The 26,320-nt window shown below is 38.5% G+C and overlaps 1 protein-coding gene across 1 annotated transcript in view; it reads right to left on the reverse strand.

Annotated features, from left to right (window-relative positions):
- OPHN1 (oligophrenin 1) overlaps window positions 1-26,320 on the reverse strand; it is a 621,295-nt gene that overhangs the window by 80,229 nt on the left and 514,746 nt on the right. Inside the window, exon 20 of the mRNA XM_030305317.1 lies at window positions 11,643-11,790. Coding sequence (XP_030161177.1) covers window positions 11,643-11,790 — 148 coding nt within the window. The remainder of the gene's footprint in view (window positions 1-11,642; window positions 11,791-26,320) is intronic.

Genomic DNA, 26,320 nt, shown 5'->3' on the forward strand with positions numbered 1-26,320 from the left:
GTGTTGCCACCTTCACTAATTATCTTATCTAGATCTGGATGACTTGATGCAACTTCTACATCAGTGCTTGCTTCTTCACCTTCCTCTTTTATGTTATGGCAATGGCTTTTTTCTTTAAACCTCATAAACCAAAGAATATCCAATGGAATAAAGACAGTCTCTTCAGCAAATGGGAAAACTGGACAGTGACATGCAGAAGAATGAATCTGGAACACTTTCTTACACCATACACAAAAATAAATTCAAAATGGATGAAAGACCTAAATGTAAGACAGGATGCCATGAAAATCCTTGAGGAGAAAACAGGCAAAAACCTCTTTGACCTTGACTGTAGCAACTTCTTACTCAACACGTCTCCAGAGGCAGGGAAAACAAAAGCAAAACTGAACTACTGGGACCTCATCAAAATAAAAAGCTTCTGCACAGTGAAGGAAACAATCAGCAAAACTAAAAGGCAAGTGACAGAATGGGAGAAGATATTTGCACATGACACATCAGATAAAGGGTTAGTATACAAAATCTATAAAGAACTTACCAAACTCAACACCCAAAAAACAAATAATCCAGTGAAGAAATGGGCAAAAGACATGAATAGACACTTCTCCATAGAAGACATCCAGATGGTCAACCAACACATGAAAAAATGCTCAACATCACTCATCATCAGGGAAATACAAATGAAAACCACAATGAGATAGCACCTTACACCTGTCAGAATAGCTAACATGAACAACTCAGACAAAAACAGATGTTGGCAAGGATGCAGAGAAAGAGGATCTCTTTTGCATTTTTGGTGGGAATGCAAGCTGGTGCAGCCACTCTGGAAAACAGTATGGAGGTTCCTCAAAAAACTAAAAATAGAACTACCCTATGACTCAGCAATTGCACTACTAGGTATTTATCCAAGGGATACAGGTGTGCTGTTTTGAAGGGACACTTGCACCCCCAATGTTTATAGCAGCACTAGCAACAATAGCCAAAGTATGGAAAGAGCCCAAATGTCCATCGATTTTTGAATGGATAAAGAAGATGTGGTATATATATACAATGGAGTATTACTCGGCAATCAAAAAGAATGAAATCTTGCCATTTGCAACTACTTGGATGGAACTGGAGGGTATTATGCTAAATGAAATTAGTCAGTAAGAGAAAGACAAAAATCATATGACTTCACTCATATGAGGACTTTAAGAGATGAAACAGATGAACATAAGGGAAGAGAAGTAAAAATAATGTAAAAACAGGGAGAGGGACAAAACATAAGAGACTCTTAAATATGGAGAACAAAATAGAGGGTTTCTGGAGTGGTTGTGGGAGGGGGGATGGGCTAAATGGGTAAGGGGCATTAAGGAATCTACTCCTGAAATCATTGTTACACTTTATGGTAACTAATTTGGATGTAAATTTAAAAATAAATAAATAAATAAATAAATAAATAAATAAATAAATAAAATTAAAAACAAAACAAAAAAATCCTCATGAATGAACCTCTGATAGTTTCAAACTTTTCTTTTCAACTTCCTCGCTTCTCTTAGCCTTTATAGAATTGAAGAGAGAGTTAGGGCATTGCTCTTGATTAGGCTTTGGCTTAAGGGAATGTTATGGCTATTCTGATCTTCTATCCAAATGAATGAAACTGTCTCCATATCAGCAAGAAGGCTGTTTTGCTTTCTTATCATTCATTTATTCACTGGAGTAGCATTTTCTATTTCCTACGTTTTGTTTTGTTTTGTTTTTGCATTCAGAACATGGCTGTTTGGCACAAGAAGCCTAGCTTTCAGCCTATCTTAGCTTTCAACATGCTTTCCTCACTAAGCTTAATTATTTCTAGCTTTGATTTTAAATGAGAAATCTTCAACTCTTTCTTTCACTTAAATACTTGCAGGTTATTGTAGGGCTATTTAATTGGACTCATTTCAGTATTGCTGTGTCTCAGAGAAGAATGATGAGAGGAATAGATATGGGGGAATGGCCAGCTGATAAAGCAGTCAGAACACAACATTTATCAATTAAGTTTGCCATCTTATATAAAAACTATTAATGGTGCCTCAAAACAAATACAAGAGTAACATCAAAGATCACTGATCATATATCACTGTAACAAATATGAAAATAATTAAATAGTACAAAATATCGCAAAAATTACCAAAATGTGATACAGAGACATGAAGTGAGCAAATTCCATTGGGGAAAAAAATGATGCCAATAGAGTTGCTAAATACAGGGCTGCCACAAACCTTCTATTCATAAACAACAACAACAACAACAACAACAACAACAAAAACAACACAGTACTTGTGAAATGCAAATAAAGTGAAGCACAGTAAAATGAAGTATGCCTATATTGGTAGTTAAGAACTTACTATTGGCATTTTGTTAATTGTTTCTCATTCCTTTGTATTCCATTTCTCCTGTTTGCTATCTTTCCTGGTGATTTTTTTGTAGTGTATACTTTGACTCCTTTCTCCTTATCTTTTGCGTATCTACTACAGATTTTGTATTTGTGAGTAGCATAAAGTTTAAAACTTTGTACAGTTATAGCCATTGATTTAATCTAATAACAAAGTAACTTTGTTTACAAAATCTCTGCACTTGGATATAGAGAAGATGGAGGTGTAGGACGGTGGGCTCACCTCATTCCACTGACCACTTATATTCCACCCATAGCTGCCTAGAAATAACCCAGAAAACCGTCAGAAGACTAGCAGAACAGACTCTCTGGAGCCAAGCATAGACAAGAGGCCCACAGAAGAGGGTGGGAAGGGCAGAGAGGCGTGCGTGCTACACGGACTGGTGGGAGGACAGCCAGGGTGGTCGAGGGGCAGCCTGCCCAGCAAGGTGAATCCCTGAGTCTAGCTTGCAAAAGTGGAGGGGCCAGACTCCATGAGTTCTGACAGCTAGCGGGACTTAACACCTGGAATGTTATAAGTCAACAGCTCTGCTCAGATAGCGGGAGGGCAAGAGGACACTGGGAAAGAGAGGTGTTGAGCACTGGAAGACAGAGATCAGCTCACTGGGGAACAAAGACGCTGGCCAGCACCATCTCCCTCTCCCATCCCCCAAACTAAATCCCAAAGGGAACCAGTTCCCATCACCAAATGTGCTTGCACCTCACAAACACCCAATGCTGTGCTTCTGTTGATCCATCCCTCTGACGAGCCTACCTGCCTCCCTCACGGTGCTGCAGGGCACCTCCCTCAGGGGACCACTGAACACAAAGCAAGCTAAGCCTGAGCCTCCCGCCCCTGTGCACCTTGTAGATCCACACCAGATCCCATCAGAGCAGCACCACAAGCCTGGAAGTGTGCAAGTAGCCCAGACAGGGTCCACACCACTCCAGTGAGCCCTATCTCTGGGAGAGGGGAAGATAAGGTACACACCAGTCTAATTGTGGCCCCAGCGGTGGGCAGGGGGAAGACATCAGGTCTGACTGTGGCCCCGCCCACCAACACATGTTACACCAGACAGCACAGGGCAAGTGCCCTGCAGTTCCCCGCCACCCCAGGGATTGTCCAAAATGACGAAATGGAAGAATTCTCCTCAAAAGAAACTCCAGGAAGTAGCGACAGCTAACGAATTGATCAAAACCAAATTTAGCAATATAATGGAACAAGAATTTAGAAAAATAGTCATAAAATAAATCGCTGGGCTTGAAAAAAGTATAGAGGGCAGCAGAGAATCTATTGCTACAGAGATCAATGGACTCAGAAATAGTCATGAGGAGCTAAAAAATGCTATAAATAAGGTGCAAAATAAAATGGAGGCAACCACAGCCTGGATTGAAGAGACAGGGGAGAGAATAGGTGAATTAGAAGATAAAATTATGGAAAAAGAGGAAGCTGAGAAAAAGAGAGATAAAAAATATCCAGGAGTATGAGGCGAGAATTAGAGAACTAAGTGATGCATCAAAAGGAAAAAATATTCGTATAATAGGAATTACAGAAGAAGAGACAGAGAAAGGGGTTGAAGGTGTACCTGAACAAATCATAGCTGAGAACTTCCTGATCTGGGGAAGGAAAAAAGCATTGAATTCCAAGAGGCACAGAGAAGTCCCTTCAGACATAACTTGAATCGAACTTCTGCAAGACATATAGTGAAACTGGCAGAATACAAGGATAAAGAGAAAATTCTGGAAGCAGCTAGGGATAAACAGGCTCTAACATATAAAGGGACACCGATAATACTCGTGGCAGACCTATCTACAGACACTTGGCAGGCCGGAAAGGAATGGCAGGAAATCTTCAATGTGATGAACAGAAAAAATATGCAGCCGAGAATCCTTTATTCAGCAAGTCTGTCATTTAGACTAGAAGGAGAGATAAAGGTCTTCCCAAACAAACAAAAACTGAAGGAATTCATCACCACTAAACCATCCCTACAGGAGATCCTAAGGGGGATTCTATGAGTGAAATGTTGCAAGGACCACAAAGTACCAGGGACATCACTACAAGCATGAAACCTACAGACATCACAGTGACTCTAAACCCATATCTTTCTATAATAACACTGAATGTAAATGGACTAAATGCCCCAACCAAAAGACATAGGGCATCAGAATGGATTAAAAAAAACAAGACCCATCTATTTGCTTTCCACAAGAGACTCATTTTAGACCTGAGGACACCTTCAGATTGAAAGTGAAGGGATGTAAAACTATCTATCATGCTACTAGAAGTCAAAAGAAAGCTGTAGTAGCCATACTTATAACAGACAAACTAGAGTTTAAATTAAAAGCTGTAGCAAGAAATGAAGAAGGGCATTATATAATAATTACAGGGTCTATCCATCAGGAAGAGCTAAAAATTATAAATGTCTATTTGCTGAATATGGGAGCCCCCAACTATATAAAACAATTAATCACAAACATAAACAACCTTATTGTTAAGAATGCGATAATTGAAGGGGAATTTAATATCCTACTTACAACAATGGATAGATCATCTAGACACAGGATCAATAAAGAAACCAGGGTCCTGAATGATACATTGGATCAGATGGACTTGACAGATCTATTTAGAACTCTGCATCCCAAAGCAACAGAATATACTTTCTTCTTCAGTGCACATGCAATATTCTCCAAGATAGATCACATACTGGGTCACAAAACAGCCCTTCATAGGTATAAAAGAATTGGGATCATACCATGCACACTTTCAGACCACAATGCTATGAAGCTTGAAATCAACCACAGGAAAAAGTCTGGAAAACCTCCAAAAGCATGGAGGTTAAAGAATACACTGTGGAAGAATGAATGGGTCAACAAGGCAATTAGAGAAGAAATTTAAAAATATACAGAAACAAATGAAAATGAAAATACAACAATGCAAACATTTTCGATGTAGCAAAGGCAGTCTTAAGAGGAAAATACATTGCAATCCAGGCCTATCTCAACAAACAAGAAAAATCCTGCATACAAATCTAACAGCACACCTAAAGGAACTAGAAGCAGAAGGGCAAAGACACCCCAAATCCAGCAGAAGAATAGAAATAATAAAGAGCAGGGTAGAAATTAAAAATATAGAATTCAAAAAAAAAAAACAGTACAGCAGATCAAAGAAACCAAGAGTTTTTTTTTTTTTAAATAAACAAAATTGATAAACCTCTAGCCAGGCTTCTCAAAAAGAAGAGGGAGATGACCCAAATAGGTAAAATCATGAATGAAAGTGGAATTATTACAACCAATCCCTCAGAAATGCAAGCAATTATCAAGGAATACTATGAAAAATTATATGCCAACAAATTGGACAACCTGGAAGAAGTGGACAAATTCCTAAGCACCCCCACATTTCCAAAACTCAAACAGGAAGAAATAGAAAACTTGAACAGACCCATAACCAGCGAAGAAATTGAATCAGTTATCAAAAATCTCCTATCAAATAAGAGTCCAGGACCAGATGGCTTCCCAGGGGAATTCTACCAGACATTTAAAGCAGAGATAATCCCTGTCCTTCTCAAGCCGTTCCACAAAATAGAAAAGGAAGGAAAACTTCCAGACTCATTCTATGAAGCCAGCATTACTTTGATTCTTAAACCAGACAGAGACCCAGCAACAACAACAAAAAACCACAACTACAGGCCAATGCCCCTGATGAATATGGATGCAAAAATTCTCAACAAGACACTAGCAAATCGAATTCAACAGCATATAAAAAGAATTATTCACCATGATCAAGTGGGATTCAGTCCTGGGATGCAGGGCTGGTTCAACATTCACAAAAAAATCAATGTGATACATCACATTAATAAAAGAAAAGAAAGGAACCATATGATCCTGTCAATTGATGCAGAAAAATCATTGGACAAAATTCAGCATCCTTTCTTAATAAAAACCCTCGAGAAAGTCGGGAGAGAAGGAACATACTTAAACATCATCAAAGCCATTTATGAAAAGCCCACAGCTAATATGATCCTCAATGGGGAAAAACTGAGAGCTTTCCCCCTGAGATCAGGAACACGATATGGATGTCCACTCTCACCGCTGTTGTTTAACATAGTGTTGGAAGTTCTAGCATCAGCAATCAGACAAAAAAAAGGAAATCAAAGGCATCAACATTGGCAAAATGAAGTCAAGCTTTCACTTTTTCCAGACCACATGATATTACACATGGAACCCGATAAACTCCACCAAAAATCTGCTAGAACTGATACATGAATTCAGCACTCGCAGGATACAAAATCAATGTCCAGAAATCAGTTGCATTCTTATACACTAACAATGAAGCAACAGAAAGACAAATAAAGAAACTGACCCATTCACAATTGCACCAAGAATCATGCAATATCTAGGAATAAACCTATCCAAGATGTAAAAGATCTGTATGCTGAAAACTATAGAAAGCTTATGAAGGAAACTGAAGAAGATATAAAAAATAGAAAAACATATTCCATGCTCATGGATTGGAAGAGTAAATATTGTTAAAATGTCAACACTACCCAAAGCTATCTACACATTCAATGCAATCCCAACCAAAATCGCACCAGCATTCTTCTCAAAGCTAGAACAAGCAATCTTAATATTTGCATGGAACCACAAAAGACCCTGAATAGCCAAAGTAATTTTGTAGAAGAAGACCAAAGCAGGAAGCATCACAATCCCAGACTTTAGCCTCTACTACAAAGCTGTAATCATCAAGACAACATGGTATTGGCACAAAAACAGACACACAGACCAATGGAATAGAATAGGGACTGTAGAATTGGATGCACAAAAGTATGGCCAACTAATCTTTGACAAAGCAGGAGACAATATCCAATGGAAAAGAGACAGTCTCTTTAACAAATGGTGCTGGAAGAACTGGACAGCAACATGAAGAAGGATGAAACTAGACCCCTTTCTTACACCACTCACAAAAATAAACCTAACATTGATAAAGGACTTTAATGTGAGACAGTAAACCATCAAAACCCTAGAGGATAAAGCAGGAAAAAAATGTCTCTGACCTCAGCCGCAGCAATTTCTTACTTGACACATCCCCAAAGGCAAGGGAATTAAAAGCAAAAATGAACTATTAGGACCTCATGAAGATAAAAAGCTTCTGCACTGGAAAGGAAACAATCAACAAAACTAAAAGGCAACCAACGGAATGGGAAAAGATATTTGCAATTGATATATTGGACAAAGGGCTAGTATCCAAAATCTATCAAGAACTCATCAAACTCCACACCCGATAAACAAATAATCCAGTGAAGAAATGGACAGAAGACATGAATAGACACTTCTCTACAGAAGACATCCAGATGGCCAACAGGCACATGAAAAGATGCTCAAGGTCGCTCCTCATCAGGGAAATACAAATCAAAACCACACTGAGATGCCACCTCATGCCAGTCAGAGTGGCTCAAATGAACAAATCAGGAAACTATAGATTCTGGAGAGGATGTGGAGAAATGGGAACCTTCTTGCACTGTTGGTGGGAATGCAAACTGGTGCAGCCTCTCTGGAAAACAGTGCAGAGGTTCCTAAAGAAATTAAAAATAGATATATCCTATGACCCAGCAATAGCACTGCTAGGAATTTACCCAAGGGATACAGGAGTACTGATGCATAGGGGCACTTGTATCCCAATGTTTATAGCAGCACTTTCAACAATAGCCAAATTATGGAAAGAGCCTAAATGTCCATCAACGGATGAATGGATACAGAAATTGTGGTTTATATACACAATGGAATACTAGGTGGCAGTGAGAAAGAATGAAATATGGCCTTTTGTAGCAACGTGGATGGAACTAGAGAGTGTTATGCTAAGTGAAATAAGTCATACAGAGCAAAACAGATAACATATATTTTCACTCTTATGTGGATCCCGAGAAACTTAACAGAAGACCATGGGGGAGGGGAAGGGAAAAAAAAAGTTTAGAGAGGGAGGGAGCCAGAACATAAGAGAGTCTTAAAAACTGAGAACAGAGTGTTGATGGGGGTAGGAGGGAGGGGAAAGTGGTTGATGGGCATGGAGTAGGGCACCTGTTGGAATGAGCACTGGGTGTTGTATGGAAACCAATTTGACAATAAATTTCATATTAAAAAACAACAACAACAAAACAAAATCTCTGCACTTGACTACAGTTCAACTTCTTCTCCCTCTACATTTTATGTTATTGATGTCATACTTTATATCTTTTTAAATTTTGTATTTACTAAAAATTACTAGAGCTCTATTCATTTTTAATACTTCTGTATTTTAACTTTTGTACTAGAGTTAAAAGTGATATACACGTTAAGGAAAATGTCAGAGAAAGACAAATACCATATGATTTCACTCATGTGGAATTTAAGAAACAAAACAAGCAAAGGGAAAAAATTTAGAGACAGACAAATCAAGAAACATACTCTTAATTATAGAGAACAAACTGATGTTTACCAGAAGGGAGTGGGGGATGGGTTAAATAGGTGATGGGGTTTAGGGAGTGCATTTGTCACGATGAGCATGGAGTGATGTATGGAAGTATGTAATTACTATACTGTACATCAGAAACTATCATAACGCTGTATGTTAGCTAACTGGAAATAAAATAAAAACTTTTAAAAAGTTATTTACCCATCAGTATTATACTATTAGAGTATTCTCAATTTGACTATACTTCAATAATGAGTTTTATACTTTCATGTTTTCTTCTTGTTAGTCTTCATTTGTCTCAACTTGAATAATCTTTTTTTTAGCATTTCTTATAAATTAGGTCTAGTGGTGATGAGCTCCCTTAACTTTTGTATTTTTCTGGAAAAGTTTTCTCTCTCCTTCATTTCTGAAGGATTGTTTTGTCTGGTATATTATTTTTGGTTGGCAGGTTTTTAAAACTTCCTTTCAGTACTTTAAATATATCATCCCACTGTCCCCTGGCCTGCAAAGTTTGTGCTGAACAATTGCTCATAGTATTATGGGAGTTTGTTTTTTATTTACTTGTTTTTATTTCTATTTTTTTTTTTGAGAGAGAGAGGGAGAGAGACAGAGAGAGAGAGCAGGGGAGGGATAGAGGGAATGGGAGAGAGAATCTCAAGTGGATTCAACACTCAGTGCAGAGCCCAACATTGGGCTCAATCTCACGACTGTGAGATCATGACCTTAGCTAAAATGAAGAATCAGACACTTAACTGACTAAGCCACCCAGGCGCCCATGGGAGTTTCTTTGTATGTGATGACTCATTTTTCTCTTGTAGTGTTCAAAGTTCTCTGTCTTGGAATTTTGAGAATTTTATTATAATCTGTCTTGGTGAAAAATATGCTTAATCTATTTGGGTTTATTTGGGCTTTGATGATCTGGATGTTCATGTCCCTCTCTTATTTATGAAGTTTCTCATTATTTCTTTAAATAAGCTTTCTCTACCCTTCTTTCTTTGCTCCTTCCAGGACTCCCATGATACGTATATTCGTTTGTTAGACAATGTTCTATAAGTCTCAAGTTTTTTTCACTTTTTTTCAATTATTTTTCTTTTTGTTCCTTGACTGGGTAATTTCAAGTGACCCATCTTTGAGCTCGATGATCCTTTCTTCTTCTTAGTGATAAAGCACTCTATTGAATTTTTCAGTGCACTCATTTTTCAGCTCCAGGTTTTCTGTTTGTTTTTTTCCCTATGGTTTCTATCACTTTCTTGAACTTCTTGTGTATTGTTTTCTTGATTTTATTTAGTGGTCAATCTGCATTGTCTTTTAGTTCACTAGGCATCTTACAGACAATTATTTGGAATTCTTTGTCTGACAGTTAATAGATCTCTACTTCTTTTGGGTGAGTTTCTGATGCTTTATTTTGCTCCTTTATTGGTGCAAATATCCATTTCCCCTGGATATTCCTGATTCTTGTGTCTTGTGGTCTTGTGTCGGTGGTTGTCTATTTGAAGATGTAGGCACATCTCCCTGTCATTACAGATGATTGGAAAGGAAAGCCCTTTAGAGTCAGAGCAAACAGAGATTTTGGGTGGCCCAGCTGATGGGCTACACAGGTGGGATCAGTGTTGGAGTCCTTGGGTAGGCTGGTCTGGTGCCTGGATCAGTTGGCCAAACTTTCAGCCTGGATCTTCAGGGGCAAGCTTGCAGTCTGGGACCAGGGGGCTGGTCTGGCACTGGGGCAGACCTGTAGTGTGGATCTACAGGAGGTCTGCCTGGAGGCTGGGTCTGTGGTTGCATTCTATAAGATAGGGCTGCAGGGGCCAGGATGGGGCCACAGGGACATCCTGGTGCTGTGTTAGTCCTGAAGCTTGGGGTTCCAAGTAATAGCTGGGGCAGGCCTAGAGCCTAGGTCTGTGGGTGCCACCCTGGAGATGGATCAATGGAAGATGGGTAATTGGGTTCACTGGGGTGGGTCTGCTGCTGGGGTTGTGAAGTCAGGTGTTCACTTTACTCTCCTTCACCCATGCAGAGGTTGGCTATCTCTCTCTGTACTGTGCTGTGTGAGCTTAGGAGAGGGGTGATATGTTTAATATTAAAATGTCCTCCCTACCCTTTGCAATGCACTATTTCTTATTTCTGTGCTCCCCTCAGGTGCTGTAATCTCTCAGCTGGATTGTATAGTTCTTATGAAGGGATTTTCATGCATGAAAGTTTGCTCAAATTAATTTCACCATGGGGAAACAGCAAAGAAAACTCCTATTCAGTCAACTTGCTGAGATCACTCCTCCATGGAAACTAAACTTGAATTTAAAATCTGAGAGTATTCATGGTGCTTGGCTAGTTTAGTCGGTTAAGCGTCCAACTTTAGTTTAGGTCCTGATCTCAACATTTATGAGTTCAAGCCCCGCATCAGGTTCTCTACTGTCAGCGCAGAGCCTGCTTCAGTTCTGTCTTCCTTTTTCACTGCCCCTTGCCCATTCTCTCTCTCTCTCAAAAATAAAAATAAAACATTAAAAAAAATGTCAGAACATTCAGAACGCACATTGTCCACCCATTTCAATGCACTGAGGTACATATCTTAGAACACTTTGGATCTTCCACTGTCCTCCTTAGGGATCATGGTATCTGGCTTTACATGTTCATCTCTGTCCTATCCACTAACGATTTCTCAGTGGCACAAATTTTGCAAACCTTGCTTTGCCTGGCTCAGGTACTAGAAAAAGTCTATATTTATATTGAGAAATATGGCTCCACTTCTGCTCTTCGATATACTTTTTGTGTCTAATCACTATTAAGAAGCTCAGAGTGTACCTCAGTACCGACCTTCACTTTCATCCACAGAAGAAGTATAAAAAACTGTTCTTTCTCGCAACAAGCGCTTTGAAATTGTGATTGGTTTGTGCCTTCTTGCTGTCACTCGAGGTGGAGGCACTGGAGGTGTAGCACTTTCTTCAGGTGGACCTGAATAGATCTGTAAAAGGAGGACATTTTCAGGAAACAATTAGAAAGACTGAATTTTTGTCTCCCTAATGCTAACTAGCAACTGGTGCTCACTAGCATTACATCTAGAGTCTGCCATAGCAATTCTAATATGACTAAAGGAATTGGGGGGGATTTTTAAGAATCAATTTAGCTACCAGCAAGTGTTTAGAGGTCTTCCTTCCTGTTTACCACATAGGACTTGGCACTTTACAATGTGGAGGAAACAATGCAGACAAGAACTGCAATATCAGTCCTGGATTTTTCACTTAATTCCTGAAAAACCGTAGGCAAATTACCTCCTATCTCTAAGCTTTACATTTCTTATCTGTAACATGGGAAGACCACCTACCTCACAGTGTGACAAAAATAAGGTGAAAAGGGCAGTCAAGGTACATTGTATGGGTAGGGGTGGGTTGTGGAGGGTTACTAAATGCACCAAATATTTCGGAAAGAATACCAAATAAACTGGTTAAAGTATTCCTGCTTCAAGACAGGAATAATGAATGGCTGAGGAAGGGATGGAGGAAACCTATTTCTCACTCCTATATCATTTTGATCTTTTAAAATTTCATACCATGTATGCACTACTTATTCAAAAAGGAAAGGGGAAAACCAAAATGTCTTATATGATATAAAAAGTGCTGAACAAAAGAAGAGAAGCTATGATTACATTTTTATATAGTATCTCATATGTATTTGAGAATCTTTCTTGTCTCTGGGGAGACTGAGCTTTGGGCCAGAGTGGACCCACTTTGGGAGGACACACGTGTGGTGAGGGAAGAAGGGGACCATTGAATAATGCAATAATGAAATCAACCCCAATGATTAGTGCAAAGAGAAATGTCAGAGCCCAACATTTCATCAGGCTGCATAGTCACAGAAATTAAATGATTGGGAACACAAACGCTGGTAAAAGCTGGACAATAATAGAAAGCAGTGCAAGCACAAAGGCACTACATGTCTCAACATTTCATGACATAGGAAAGAGACAATATGACATAGTAGTAAGCAGAGGAGTTTTGAGGCCATACAGTTTCACAATGATTAGTAATAATATTTTAAATAGCTACAATTTTGTGAGCATAGGCTTAGGTACTGTAGAGTTTCTTAAGAATATTCTTTGCTAGACCTATCCACAGAAACTTGGCAGGCCAGAAAGGAGTGGCAGGATATACTAAATGTGCTGAATCAGAAAAATATGCAGCCAAGAATTCTTCATCCAGCAAGGCTGTCATTCAAAATAGAAGGAGAGATTAAAAGTTTCCCAGATGAACAAAAATTAAAGGAGTTCATGACCATTAAACAAGCCCTAGAAGAAATTTTCAGGGGGACTCTCTGAGGGGAAAAAGATGAAAATAAATAAATAAATACCAAAAGCAACAAAAACTAGAAAGGACCAGAGAACAACACCAGAAATTCCAACTCTGCAAGCAATATAATGGAAATGAATCCATATCTTTCAGTACTCACTCTAAATATCAATGGTCCAATAAAAAGACATAGGGTAACAGAATGGATAAGAAAACAAGATCCATCTGTATGTTGTTTACAAGAGACCCACTTTAGACCTAAAGACACATTCAGATTGAAAATACGGGGATGGAGAACCATCTATCATGCTAATGGTCAACAAAAGAAAGCCGGAGTAGCCATACTTATAACAATATAGACTTTAAAATAAAGACTGCATCAAGAGATGCAGAAGGGCATTATGTCATAATCAAGGGCTCTATCCACCAAGAAGACCTAGCAATTGTAAATATTTATGCTTCAAATGTGGTAGCACCCAAATATATAAATCACTTAATCACAAACATAAAGAAACTCATTGATTATAATGCCATAATAGTAGGGGGACATCAACATCCCACTTACAGCAATGGATGGATCATCTAATCAGAAAATCAACAAGGAAAAAATGGCTTTGAATGACATACTGAACCAGATGGACTTAACAGATATATTCAGAACATTTTATCCTAAAGCAGTGGAATATACATTCTTCTAGAGTGCACATGGAATGTTTTCCAGAATAGACCAAATACTGGGACACAAAGCAGCCCTCAACAAGTACAAAAAGATCGAGATCATACTGTGCATGTTTTCAGACCACAATGCTATGAAACTCAAAATCAACCACAAGAAAAAATTTAGAAAGGTGACAAATATTTGAAGACTAAAGAACATCCTACTAAAGAATGAATGGGCTAACAAAGGAGTTAAAGGGGAAAGGAAAAGTACATGGAAGCCAGTGAAAATGATAACACCAGAGCCCAAAACCTCTAGGACACAGGAAAGGCAGTCATAAGAGGGAAGTATATAGCACTCCAGGCCTTCCTAAAGAAGGTAGAAAGATCTCAGGTACACAACCTAACCTTACACCTTAAAGAGCTGGAAAAAGAAGAGCAAATAACACCCAAAACCAGCAGAAGAAAGGAAATAATAAAGATTAGAGCAGAAATTAATGCTATTGAAACAAACAAACAAACAAACAAACAAACAACCAGTAGAACATATCAATGAAATGAGAAGCTGGTTCTTTGAAAGAATTAACAAAATTGATAAACCACTAGCCAGTTTTATCAAAAAGAAAAAGGAAAGGACCCAAATGAATAAAATGAGGAAGGAAAGAGGAGAGATAACAACCAACACAGCAGAAATAAAAATGATAATGAGAATATTATGAGCATTGATACACCAATAAAATGGTCAATCTGGAAGAAATGGACAAATTCCTAGAAACATATAAACTACAAAAACTGAAACAGGAAGAAATAGAAGATTTGAATAGACCCATAAACTGTAAAAAAAATAGAATTAGTAATAAAAATCTCCCAAAAAACATGAATCCAGGGCCATATGGCTTTCCAGGGGAATTGTACCAAACATTTAAGGAAGAGTGAACACCTATTCTCTTGAAGCTGTTCCAAAAAGTAGAAATGGAAGCAAAACTGCTAAACTCTTTCTATGAAGCCAGCATTACCTTGATTCCCAAACCAGACAAAGACCCCACTAAAAAGGAGAACTATAGATCAATTTCCCTGACGAACATGGATCCAAAAATCCTCAACAAGATAACAGCCAACTGGAAACAACAATACATTAAAAAAATTATTCACCATGACCAAGTGGGATTTATACCTGGGATGCAGTGCTGGTTCAATACCTGCAAAACAATCAATATGATTCATCACATCATTAAAAGAAAGGACAAGAACCATATGATCCTCTCAATAGATGCAGAGAAAGCATTTGACAAAATACAGCATCATTTCTTGATAAAAGCCCTCAAGAATGTAGGAATATAAGGATCATACTTCAAGATCATAAAAGCCATATATGAAAGACCCACTGCTAATATCATCCTCAATGGAAAAAAGGTGACAGTTATCACCCAAAGGTCAGGAACAAGGATGTCCACTCTCACCACTGTTATTCAACATAGTATTGTGGAAGTCTTAGCCTCAGCCATCAGATAACACAAAGGAATAAAAGGCATCCAAATTGGCCAGGAGGAGGTCAAACTTACACTCTTTGCAGATGACATGATACCCTACATGGAAAACCCAAAAGATTCCACCAAAAAAACTGCTAGAACTGATTCATGAATCGGAAAAGTTGCAGGATATAAAATGAATGCACAGTGATCAGTTGCATTCCTATACACCAACAATGAAGCAACAGAATGTGAAATCAAGGAATCGATCCCACTTACAATTGCACTGAAAACCATAAAATACCTAGGAATAAATCTAACCAAAGAGGTGAAAAACCAATGTGCTGAAAACTATAGAAAGTTTATGAAAGAAATTGAAGAAATCACAAAAAAATGAAAAAGTATTCCATGCTCAAGATTGGAAGAACAAATAATGTTAAAATGTCAATACTACCCAAAGCATTCTACATATTCAATGCAATCCCTATCAAAATAACACCAGCATTCTTCACAGAGCTACAAAAAACAATCCTAAAATTTGTATGGAACCGGAAAAGACCCAGGATAGCCAAGTCAGTCTTGAAAAAAAAAACAAAGCAGGAGGCATCACAATCTCAGACTTCAAGCTATATTACAAAGCTATAATCATCAAAACAGTATGGCACTGGTACAAAAGCAGACACTCAGATCAATGGAACAGTACAGAGAACCCAGAAATGGACCCACAAGCATATGGCCAACTAATCTTTGACAAAGCAGGAAAGAATATCCAATGGAATAAAGACAGTCTCTTCAGCAAATGGTGCTGGGAAAACTGGACGGTGACATGCAGAAAAATGAACCTGGACCACTTTATTACACCATACACAAAAATAAACTCAAAATGGATGAAAGACCTAAATGTAAGACAGGAAGCCATGAAAATTCTTGAGCAGAAAGCATGCAAAACCTCTTTGATCTTGGCCGCAGCAACTTCTTACTCAACACGTCTCCAGAGGCAAGGGAAACAAAAGCAAAAATGAACCATTGGGACCTCATCAAAATAACAAGCTTCTGCACAGTGAAGGAAACAATCAGCAAAACTAAAAGGCAACTGACAGAATGGGAGAAGATATTTGCACATGACACATCAGATAAATTGTTAGTATCCAAAATCTATAAAGAACTTATCAAACTCAACACCCAAAAAACAAATAATCCAGTGAAGAAATGGGCAAAAGTGGGGCGCCTGGGTGGCTCAGTTGGTTAAGCGTCCGACTTCAGCTCAGGTCACGATCTCGCGGTCTGTGAGTTCGAGCCCCGCGTCGGGCTCTGGGCGGATGGCTCAGAGCCTGGAGCCTGCTTCCGATTCTGTGTCTCCCTCTCTCTCTGCCCCTCCCCCGTTCATGCTCTGTCTCTCTGTCTCAAAAATAAATAAAAAAAAAGTTAAAAAAAGAAATGGGCAAAAGACATGAATAGACACTTGTCCAAAGAAGACATCCAGATGGCTGACAGACACATGAAAAAATGCTCAACATCACTCATCATCAGGGAAATACAAATCAAAACCACAATGAGATACCACTTCACATCTGTCAGAATGGCTAACGTTAACAACGCAGGCAACAATGTTAATGTTGGTGATGGATACGGAGAAAGAGGATCTCTTTTGCACTGATGGTGGGAATGCAAACTGGTGCAGCCACTCTGGAAAACAGTGTGGAGGTTCCTCAAAAAATTGAAAATAGAACTACCCTACGACCTAGCAATTGCACTACTAGGAATTTATCCAAGTGATACAGGTGTGCTGTTTCGAAGGGACACTTGCACCCCAATGTTTATAGCAGCACTATCAACAATAGCCAAAGTATGGAAAGAGCCCAAATGTCCATCGATGGACGAGTGGATAAAGATGTGGTATGTTTGTATGTTTGTATGTGTACACACACACACACACACACACACATACATACATACAACACAGTGTTACTTGGCATTTAAAAAGAATGAAATCTTTCCATTTGCAACTACATGGATGGAACTGGATGGTATTATGCTAAGCAAAATTAGTCAATCAGGGAAAGACAAATATCATATGACAGTACTCATATGAGGACTTTAAGATACAGAACAGATGAACACAAGGGAATGGAAGCAAAAATAATATAAAAACAGGGAGGGGGACAAAACATAAGAGACTCTTAAATATGGAGAACAAACAGAGGGTTCCTGGAGGGGTTGTGGGAAGGGGTATGGGTTGAATGGGTAAGGGGCATAAAGGAATATGCTCCTGAAATCACTGTTGCTAACTATTTTGCATGCAAATTAAAAATAAATAAAAATTAAAAATAAAAAAAGAATATTCCTTGCTATTTATTACACACCAGGGTCTTTGCACTGAGTGTTTCATCTACCTGGAGTGTTCTTCCTCCAGATATCCGTATAGCTTGCTCTCTTGAATTCAGTAGGTTATGATAAAATATATTCCTCTCAGTGAGTCCCTCTATGTGAATGTATCTAAAATTTTGACACACCTCCCTGTATGCAGTGCCTCCTATCCCCCTTCCTTAAGTTTTTTTGTCCCTAGCATTTCTTATTACTTTCTATCAAGATAAATTGTAGTTACTTATTTTTTGTCTACTGCTGTAATCTATTGTAAGCTATTTGGAAGTACATTATAATGTTCACTGCTATATCTCCAGCAACTAGAACACTGAGTGAAATTGCTGACTGCCTGAAATTCAAACACTGACTGAAATTCAAAAGAAAAACCCATTTAAAACAGTGATATAAAAGGCCAGACTGTCCTCTGAAAAGACAAAACAGCTACTTCCATTTCCAGCCAAAATAGGACAAGAGGTATTAGGTTTACATCTTCAGCCAGGAATAATTTAAAAACTAGAAAAAATACATGTAACAATGTTATGTGCCTTTTTCAAGGCATTAGAAATCTGGCAATGAAAGTCAGTGATCCGTGAGAGACAGTAAAAAGAAAAGACAGTGATCCATGAAAGAGAGTAAAAAAAAAAAAAATGATCCCCATATTTCCAGCTTACAGCCTGGAGAAAGTCTGAAAGTCATAATATGTGGAGGGAAACTCGGGGGGTGGGCATCAGTCTGCTTAAGTTGAGGACACTGGGTTGCAAGTATGGAGAGAAGAAAGTGAATTTTCCAGGCAAAATATCAGAGAGGAGGTAGCTGCACAAAGAGCTCTAGAGAGCTGCAGGGATCTTCTTTAAGACTTTAGCTGAGTACTAGTCAATACTTATGTGTGAGGCAAGAACCACAGAATTGAATTAGAAGGACTAATTACCTAAAATCACACAGTGCCTTCAAGAGTTCCTTTTCTCACCACTCACACTGGAAAATCAAATAATTAAGTGCTGTGGTTGGTGGGCACTGAAGATGTGGAGCATGCAGGCAGCTGACCAACTCCAGCAGCACAAAGGCTGGGTGGGAGCTTGGGTGCCATTTTTCTTTTGTCTTAATGTAGGTGCTAACATAAAATTCCCTCTTAGAACTGCTTTTGCTGCATCCCATAAGTTTTGATACAGTTTTTTCACTGTAATTTGTTTCAAGATATGTTTTAATTTCCCTTTTGATGTCTTCCTTTGACCCCTTGGTTGTTCAGGAATGTGTTTGTTTAATTACCACATATTTGTGAATTTCCAGTTTTCCTCGTGTTATTGATTCCTAGTTTCATATAATTCTAGTCAGAAAGGAAACTTGATATAATTTCAGTTTTCATACATTTGTTAAGGATTGTTTTGTGACCTAGTATATCATCTATGCTTTGAGAAAGCTCCATGTGTACTTGAGAAGGTGTGTTCTGTTGCTGTTGGATGCAATGTTCTATAAACGTCTGTTAGGTTTACTTGGTCTAAGGTATAGTTCAAGTCCAATATTTCTTTATTAATTTTCTGTCTGGATGATCTATATGCATTGTTAAATGTGGCGTATTAAAAGTCCCCTACTATTTATTTATTTTTTCTATTTCTCCCTTCAGATCTCTTAGTATTTACTTAATATATTTCAGTGCTCTAATGTTGGGTGCATAATACTGATAATGGTTATATCCTCTTGGATACTAGACCACCCTATTATTATATAATGATCTTCTCTGTCTCTTGTTACAGTCTTTGGCTTAGAGTTGACCTTGTCTCATATAAGTATAGCTATCCTTGCTCGCTTTTAGTTTCCATTTGCATGGTATCATCTTTTTCCATCCCTTCACTTTGAGCTTATGTGTTCCCTTAAAGCTGAAGGGAGTCCCTTTTAGGAAGCGTATTGCTGGGTCTTATTTTTAATCCATTCAGCACTCTATGCTTTTTGATTGAAAATTTTAATCCATCTACATACTTGTTGATAGGTAAAGATTTACTAATTATCTCTTTATAATTGTTTTCTGGCTCATTTGTAATTCTGCTGTTCCTTTCTTCTTCTCTTGCTACCTTTGAGTGAACTGATCATTTTCTGTATGGGTATGTTTTGATACCTTGCACTTTATCCTTTGTGTATCTACTTTAGGTTTTTGTTTTGTGGTTACCACGAAGCTTCCATAAACAAAAATATCAATGTAACAATCTCTTTTAAGCTGATAACAATTTTGATCACTTACAAAACCTCTACAATTTTACATCTCCCTATATTTTGTTTTTGATGTCACAATTTACCTCTCTTTATATTGGTTACCTATTAATAAATTATTGTAGCTGAAATTATTTTAACACTTGTGTCCTTTAACTTTTGTATTAGAGTTACATGGTTAACACACCACCATATTACAGAATCCGAACATACCTAATTTGAGTATATACTTACCATTACCAGTAGATTTTATATTTTAATATATTTTTATATTACTAGTGTCCTTTCATTTCAGCTTGAGGAATTCCTTTCAGTATTTACTGTAAAGTAGATCTAGAGTTGATAAACTCCCTTAGCTTTTGTTTTTTTTTTTTTTGTTTTTTTTTTTTTTTATGTCTTTATCCTTCATTTCTGAAAGATGACTTTTTAGGTAACATATTCTTAGTTGGTATTTTATTCCTTCAGCATTTTGCAACATCAACCAACTCTCTCTTCGCCTGATAGGTATCTGTGGGAAATCTGTCCATAGCCTTATAGGTTCCCTTTATATGTGAATATTTTCTTCTCTTTTTCCTTTTTTAATTTTTTTAACATTTATTTGTTTCTGAGAGACAGAGAGAGGCAGAGCATGAGCAGGGGACAGGGAGAGAGAGGCACAGAATCTGAAGCAGGCTCCAGGCTCTGGGCTGTTTGTTAGCACAGAGCCCAACGCGGGGCACAAACCCACGAACTGTGAGACCACGACCTGAGCCGAAGTCGGACGTTCAACCAACTGAGCCACCCAGGTGCCCCTTTCTTCTCTTTTTCTTACTGCTTTGAAAATTCTTTTTTGTCTTTAATTTTAGACAGTGTCTTGGAGAAGATTGCATCGGGTTGAAATTTTGAAGTGCTTATTAGCTTCATTAAATCTCTCCCCAGATTTGAGAAGTTCTCAGCCATTATTTCTTTTTTTTAATTTTAATTCCAGTATAGTTAGCATACAGTGTTATATTAGTTTCAGGTATAAAATATAGTGATTCAACAATTCCATACATCACCCAGTGTTCATCATGACAAGTGCCCTCCTTAATTGCCATCACATATCTCACCCATCCCCCACCTACCCCCCTCTAGTAATCATCAGTTTGTTCTCTATTGTTAAGAGTCTGGAGGTGCCTGGGTGGCTCAGTCGGTTAAGCCTCCAACTTCGGCTCGAGTCATGATCACACGGTTCGTGGGTGTTAGCCCCGCGTCGGGCTCTGTGCTGACAGATTGGAGCCTGTAGCCTGTTTCAGATTCTGTGTCTTGCTCTCTCTCTGCCCCTCCTCCACTCATGCTCTGTCTCTTTCAAAAATACATAACACACTTTTTTTTTTAAAAGAGTTTGCTGTTTGATTTCTCCATTTTCCTTTGCTCATTTGTTTCTTAAATTCCACATATGAAAGAAATCATGTATTTTTCTAACTAACTTATTTTTTTGTCTTTTCAAATATTTATTCAAATTCTAGTTAGTTAACAATGCAATATTGGTTTCAGGAGAATTTTGTGATTCATCACTTACATACAACACCAATGCTCATCATTACACGTGTCCTCCTAAAACCTATCACCTATCTAGCAAATCTCACACCCACCTCCCTCCAGCAACCCTCACTCTGTTCTCCATCATTAAAAGTCTCTTATGGTTTGTTGCCCTCTCTCTTTTTCTTTCTTTCTCACTCCCTTATGTTTATCTGTTTTCTTAAATTCCACATATGAGTGAAATCACATGGCATTTTTCTTCCTCTGATTTATTTCACTTAGCATAATACATTCTAGCTCCATCCACATTGTTGCAAATGGCAAGATTTTATTCTTTTTGATGGCTGAGTAATATTTCTGTGTGTGTGTGTGTGTGTGTGTGTGTGTGTATGCACCACATCTTCTTTATCCATTCATCAGTTGATGGATATTTGAGCTTTTTCTGTAGTTTGGTTATTATTGATAATGCTGCTATAAACATTGGGGTGTGTGCACATCTTCGAATCTGTATTTTTGTATCTTTGAATAAATGCCTAGTAATGCAATGGCTGGATTGTAGGGTAGTTCTATTTTTAACCTTTTGAGGAAACTCCATACTGTTCTCCAGAGTGGCTGTATCAATTTGTATTCTTAGCAACAGTGAAAGAGGGTTCCCCTCCGCATCCCCACCAACACTGTTGTTTCTTGTGTTATTAATTTTAGCTATTCTGAAAAGTATGAGGTGATAGCTCATTGTGGTTTTGTTTTGTATTTATCTGGTGAGGAGTGATGATCTGATGTTGACCATCTTTTCATGTGTCTGTTAGACATCTGGATGTCTTCTTTGGAAAAATATCTGTTCATGCCTTCTGACCATTTCTTAACAGTTTATTTGTATTTGGAGATTTGGATTTGATAAGTTCTTTACAGATTTTGTATACTAACCCTTTATCAGACAGGTCATTTGCAAATATCTTCTCCCATTCCAATACACTGCCTTTTAGTTTTGTTGTTTGTTTCCTTCACTGTGCAAAAGTTTTTATCTTGATGAAGTCCCAAAAGTCCATTTTTGCTTTTGTTTCCCTGGCCTCTAGAGATGTGTCTATTAAGAATTTGCTATGGCCAAGGTCACAGAGGTTGCTGCCTGTGCTCTCCTCTAAGATTTTTCTGAGAGAGAGAGAGAGAACGAGCAAGCAAGCACACACAAGCAGGGGGAGAGGCAGAGGGAGAGAGAAGATCCCCAGAAGGCTTCCATTTTGTTAATTTGTATGTTTCTAGGAATTTATCCATTTCTTCCAGATTGCCCACTTTGCCAGCATATAATTTTTCATAATATTCTCTTATGATTATTTGTATTTCTGTGGTGTGGCTGTGATCTTTCTTATTTCATATGTTATTTTATTTTTTGGGGCCTTTATCTTTTCTTTTTGATAAATATGGCTAGGGGTTTATCAATTTTGGTAATTCTTTCAAAGAACCAGCCCTTAGTTTTGTTGATCTGTTATATTGGGTATTTTTTTGTTTCTATATAATTTATTTTTGCTCTAATCTTTATTATTTCCTTTCTTATGCTGGATTTAGGCTTTATTTGCTGTTCCTTTTCTAGCTCCTTTAGGTGTAATCGGAGGTTGTGTATTTGATACTTTTCATGCTTTTGAGGTAGGCCTGCATTGCTATATACTTCCCTTTTAGGACTGCCTTTGCTGCATCCCAAAGGTTTTGGACTGTTATATTTTCACTTTTAATTCCTTCCATGTACTGTTAAAATTTCTTCTTTAATTTCCTGGTTCACCCATTCACTTTTTAGTAGGATGTTCTGTAACTTCCACATATGTGTGGTCTTTTCAAATTTTTTCCTCATGATTGACTTCAAGTTTCATAGGGTTGTGGTCTGGAAATTTGCATGGTATGATTTCAGTCTTTTTGTACTTGTTGATTGGATTTGTGATCCAATATGGGATCTATTCTGGAGAATGTTCCATGTGCACGTGAAATGAATGTGCATTTTTCTTCTTTAGGATGGAATGTTCTGAATATATGTTAAGGCATCCAGTCCAGTGTGCCATTCAAAGCCATTGTTTCCTTGTTGATTTTCTGTTTAGATGATCTGTCCATTGTTGTAAATGGGGTGTTAAAGTCCCTTACTATTTTTGTATTATTATCAATGAGTTTCTTTATGTTTGTGATTAATTGATTTATAAATTTGGGTGCTTTCAAGTTGGGGGCATAAATATTACAATTGTTAGATCTGGTTGGATAGATGCCTTAATTATGATATAGTGCCCTTCTCCATCTATTGTTAGTCTTTGTTTTAAAATCTAGCTTGTCTGATATAAGTATGGCTACTCCAGCTTTCTTTTGACCATCATTAGCATGATAGATAGTTCTCCATCCCCTCACTTTCAATCTGCAGGTATCTTTAGGTCTAAAATGAGTCTCTTGTAGGAAGCATATAGATGGGACTTGTTTTTTTTTTTAATCCATTCTGATACTCTATGTCTTTTTATAGGAGCATTTAGCCCATTTATATTCAAAGTGAGTATTGAAAGTTATAAATTTAGTGCCATTGTGTTACCTGTAAAGCTGGTGTTTCTGGTGATGTTCTCTGTTACTTTCTAGTCTTTGTTGCTTTTGGTCTTTCTTCCCCCAAAGAGTCTCCTTTAAAAGTTCTTGCAGAGCTGGTTTAGTGGTCACAAACTCCTTTAGTTTTTGTTTGTCTTGGAAACTCTTTCTCTCTCTCCTTCCATTCTGAATGACAGCCTTGCTGGATAAAATATTCTTGGCCACATATTTTTCCATTTCAGCATGTTGAATGTATCCTGCCATTTCCTTCTAGCCTGCCAAGTTTCTGTGGACTGGTCTGTGAGCCTGTTCTGTCTTCCCTTGCAGGTTAAGGACTTTTTTTCCTTTGTTGCTTTCAGGATTCTTTCTTTATCTGTGTATTTTGTTAATTTGACTATGTTATGTCCAGGTGATGGGTGGCTTTTGTTGAATTTAATGTGAGTTATCTTTGGTTCTTGTACTTCTATGTTTGTGTCCTTCCCCAGCTTGGGGAAGTTTTTAGCTAAAATTTTCTCAAATAAACCTTCTGCCCCCTTTTCTCTCTCTTAATCTTCTGGGACTCCTATGATATAAAGATTATTATGTTTTAAGAAGTCACTGAGTTCCCTGAGTCTACCTTCATAATTCAATACCATTTTTTCCCTCTTCTTTTCAGCATCATTATTTTACATAATCTTATCTTCTATATCAGTGATTTGTTCCTCTGCTTCATTCATCCTCATTATGACATCCATTCAGGTTTACATCTTGGGTACCACATTTTTAATTTCAGCATGACTAGATCTTAGTTATTTTCTCTCTGAAGTATTGGATTCTCTAGTGTCTTCTATGCTTTTTTTCAAGCCTAGCTAGTATCCTTATAATTGTTTTAAATTCTAGTTCAGACATCTTACTTATATCCGTATTGATTAAATCCCTGGCCATTACTTCTATTTCCTGTTTTTCCCTTTGAGGTGAATTTCTCTCTCTTGTCATTTTGTCCAGAAAAAAAAAAATGCTATATCCTAGGTGTGTTTAGTCTGCTTATGAAAAGACGCTAGATCTAAAAAAAGTTTAAGTAAAAATTATATGTAAATAAAACAAAAAAATTAAAAATTGAAAAAAGAAACAGAAAAAATAAAATAGTAAAAAAAAAAAAAACTAAAAATATAAATGAAGTTAGTTCCTATTTCCCCTAGGGCTAAAGCTTTTCAGCACTCTGTGATCAGTAGACTTGGTGTGTGGGAGTGGTTTGTGCTAGTCGTCTGGGGGAAGGGCCTGTTACACTGATTCTCAGGCAAACCTGCCTTCATAGAGATGCACCTGCTGCACGCAGTGGGGCGGGGTTTAGTGTAAGTGGCTCTGGTCTCCACTTGGTGGCTCTCTTTAGCTCACCGAGGTTGGTCAGTGCTGATGGCAGAGAGGGGAAAAAATGGCTTTGCCCAGCTTTCTCCTCCTCAGAGTGAAGAGCTAATTCTATTCAGGAAGCCCTCACAGAAGAGCAAATAATCACCCTTCTTGTGTCCCCAGCTTCCATCAGATCCCTTCCTTTACCCTGTGTCCAAGCTGTTTTATCTCAGACTCATAGCTAGGTTTCTAAATTCCAAATTTTAAGGAATCATGCAGCTCAGACTGTGCTGATCCTCTGGGGGAGGGTCTTGCTCTGCTTTTGCTGTTTGCTGGCCCATCCCAGGAAAGCAGTTGCACAACTGCTCAGAAGTTTGGAGTTGCCACTGCCACTTCTAAAAGCACTTCAAGCCTGGTACTGTCTGGTTCCTGGGTCAGCAGATGGGCAGGCCTAATGATAGGTTCAAGAGGGTGGGCCTGTAGTCTGGATTCACTGGGGTGGGTATGGTGCTTCAGTCTGTGGTGATGGACCTCTAATCTCAGTTTGTGTGGGTGGACCTGAGCCTGGACCTGGGTCTATCGGGGTTCACTAGGCTCAGGGGATTACTGGGGTGGGCCTGGCATCTGGGTCAACAGGAACTGGCATGATGCTGGGTGGGCCAGGAGCATGGTTTCATAGGAACTAGCTTAAAGGCTAAGACCATAGGGGCTGGCCTGCCACTAAAGTACACCTGCAGCCTAAGGGCATGAAAGTTGACCTGTTACTTGGGGCCTTGGGGTCCATCTTGGAGATTGAGTCTATGAGGCCTGGACTGGTACTAGGGCAGACAAGGAGCCTGGGTCCATGAGAGCCTATAGGCTGAAGCTGCAGGTGCTGGCCCAGCACTGAGGCAGACCAGGAGGCTGGGTCCACAGGAGCCCACAGGGAGCCTGAGCCACAGGGGCAATCTGAGTGTTGAAGCAGGCCAGGGGTCTGGGTCTGTGGGAACTGGTCTAGGCGGCTAGTTCTGTAGATGCTGGCCAGTTATGGAATTAAACAGGAGTCTCTGTATACTGGAGCCCACCAGTAGACCAATGCCTTGGGAGCTTCCTGGGGACATGGGGTCTGCGTAATGCTAGTGTGGCTTGGGGGCTTGGGTTCACAAGAACC

Source organism: Lynx canadensis, chromosome X, assembly GCF_007474595.2.
Source record: "Lynx canadensis isolate LIC74 chromosome X, mLynCan4.pri.v2, whole genome shotgun sequence".
NCBI classification, from domain to species: domain Eukaryota; kingdom Metazoa; phylum Chordata; class Mammalia; order Carnivora; family Felidae; genus Lynx; species Lynx canadensis.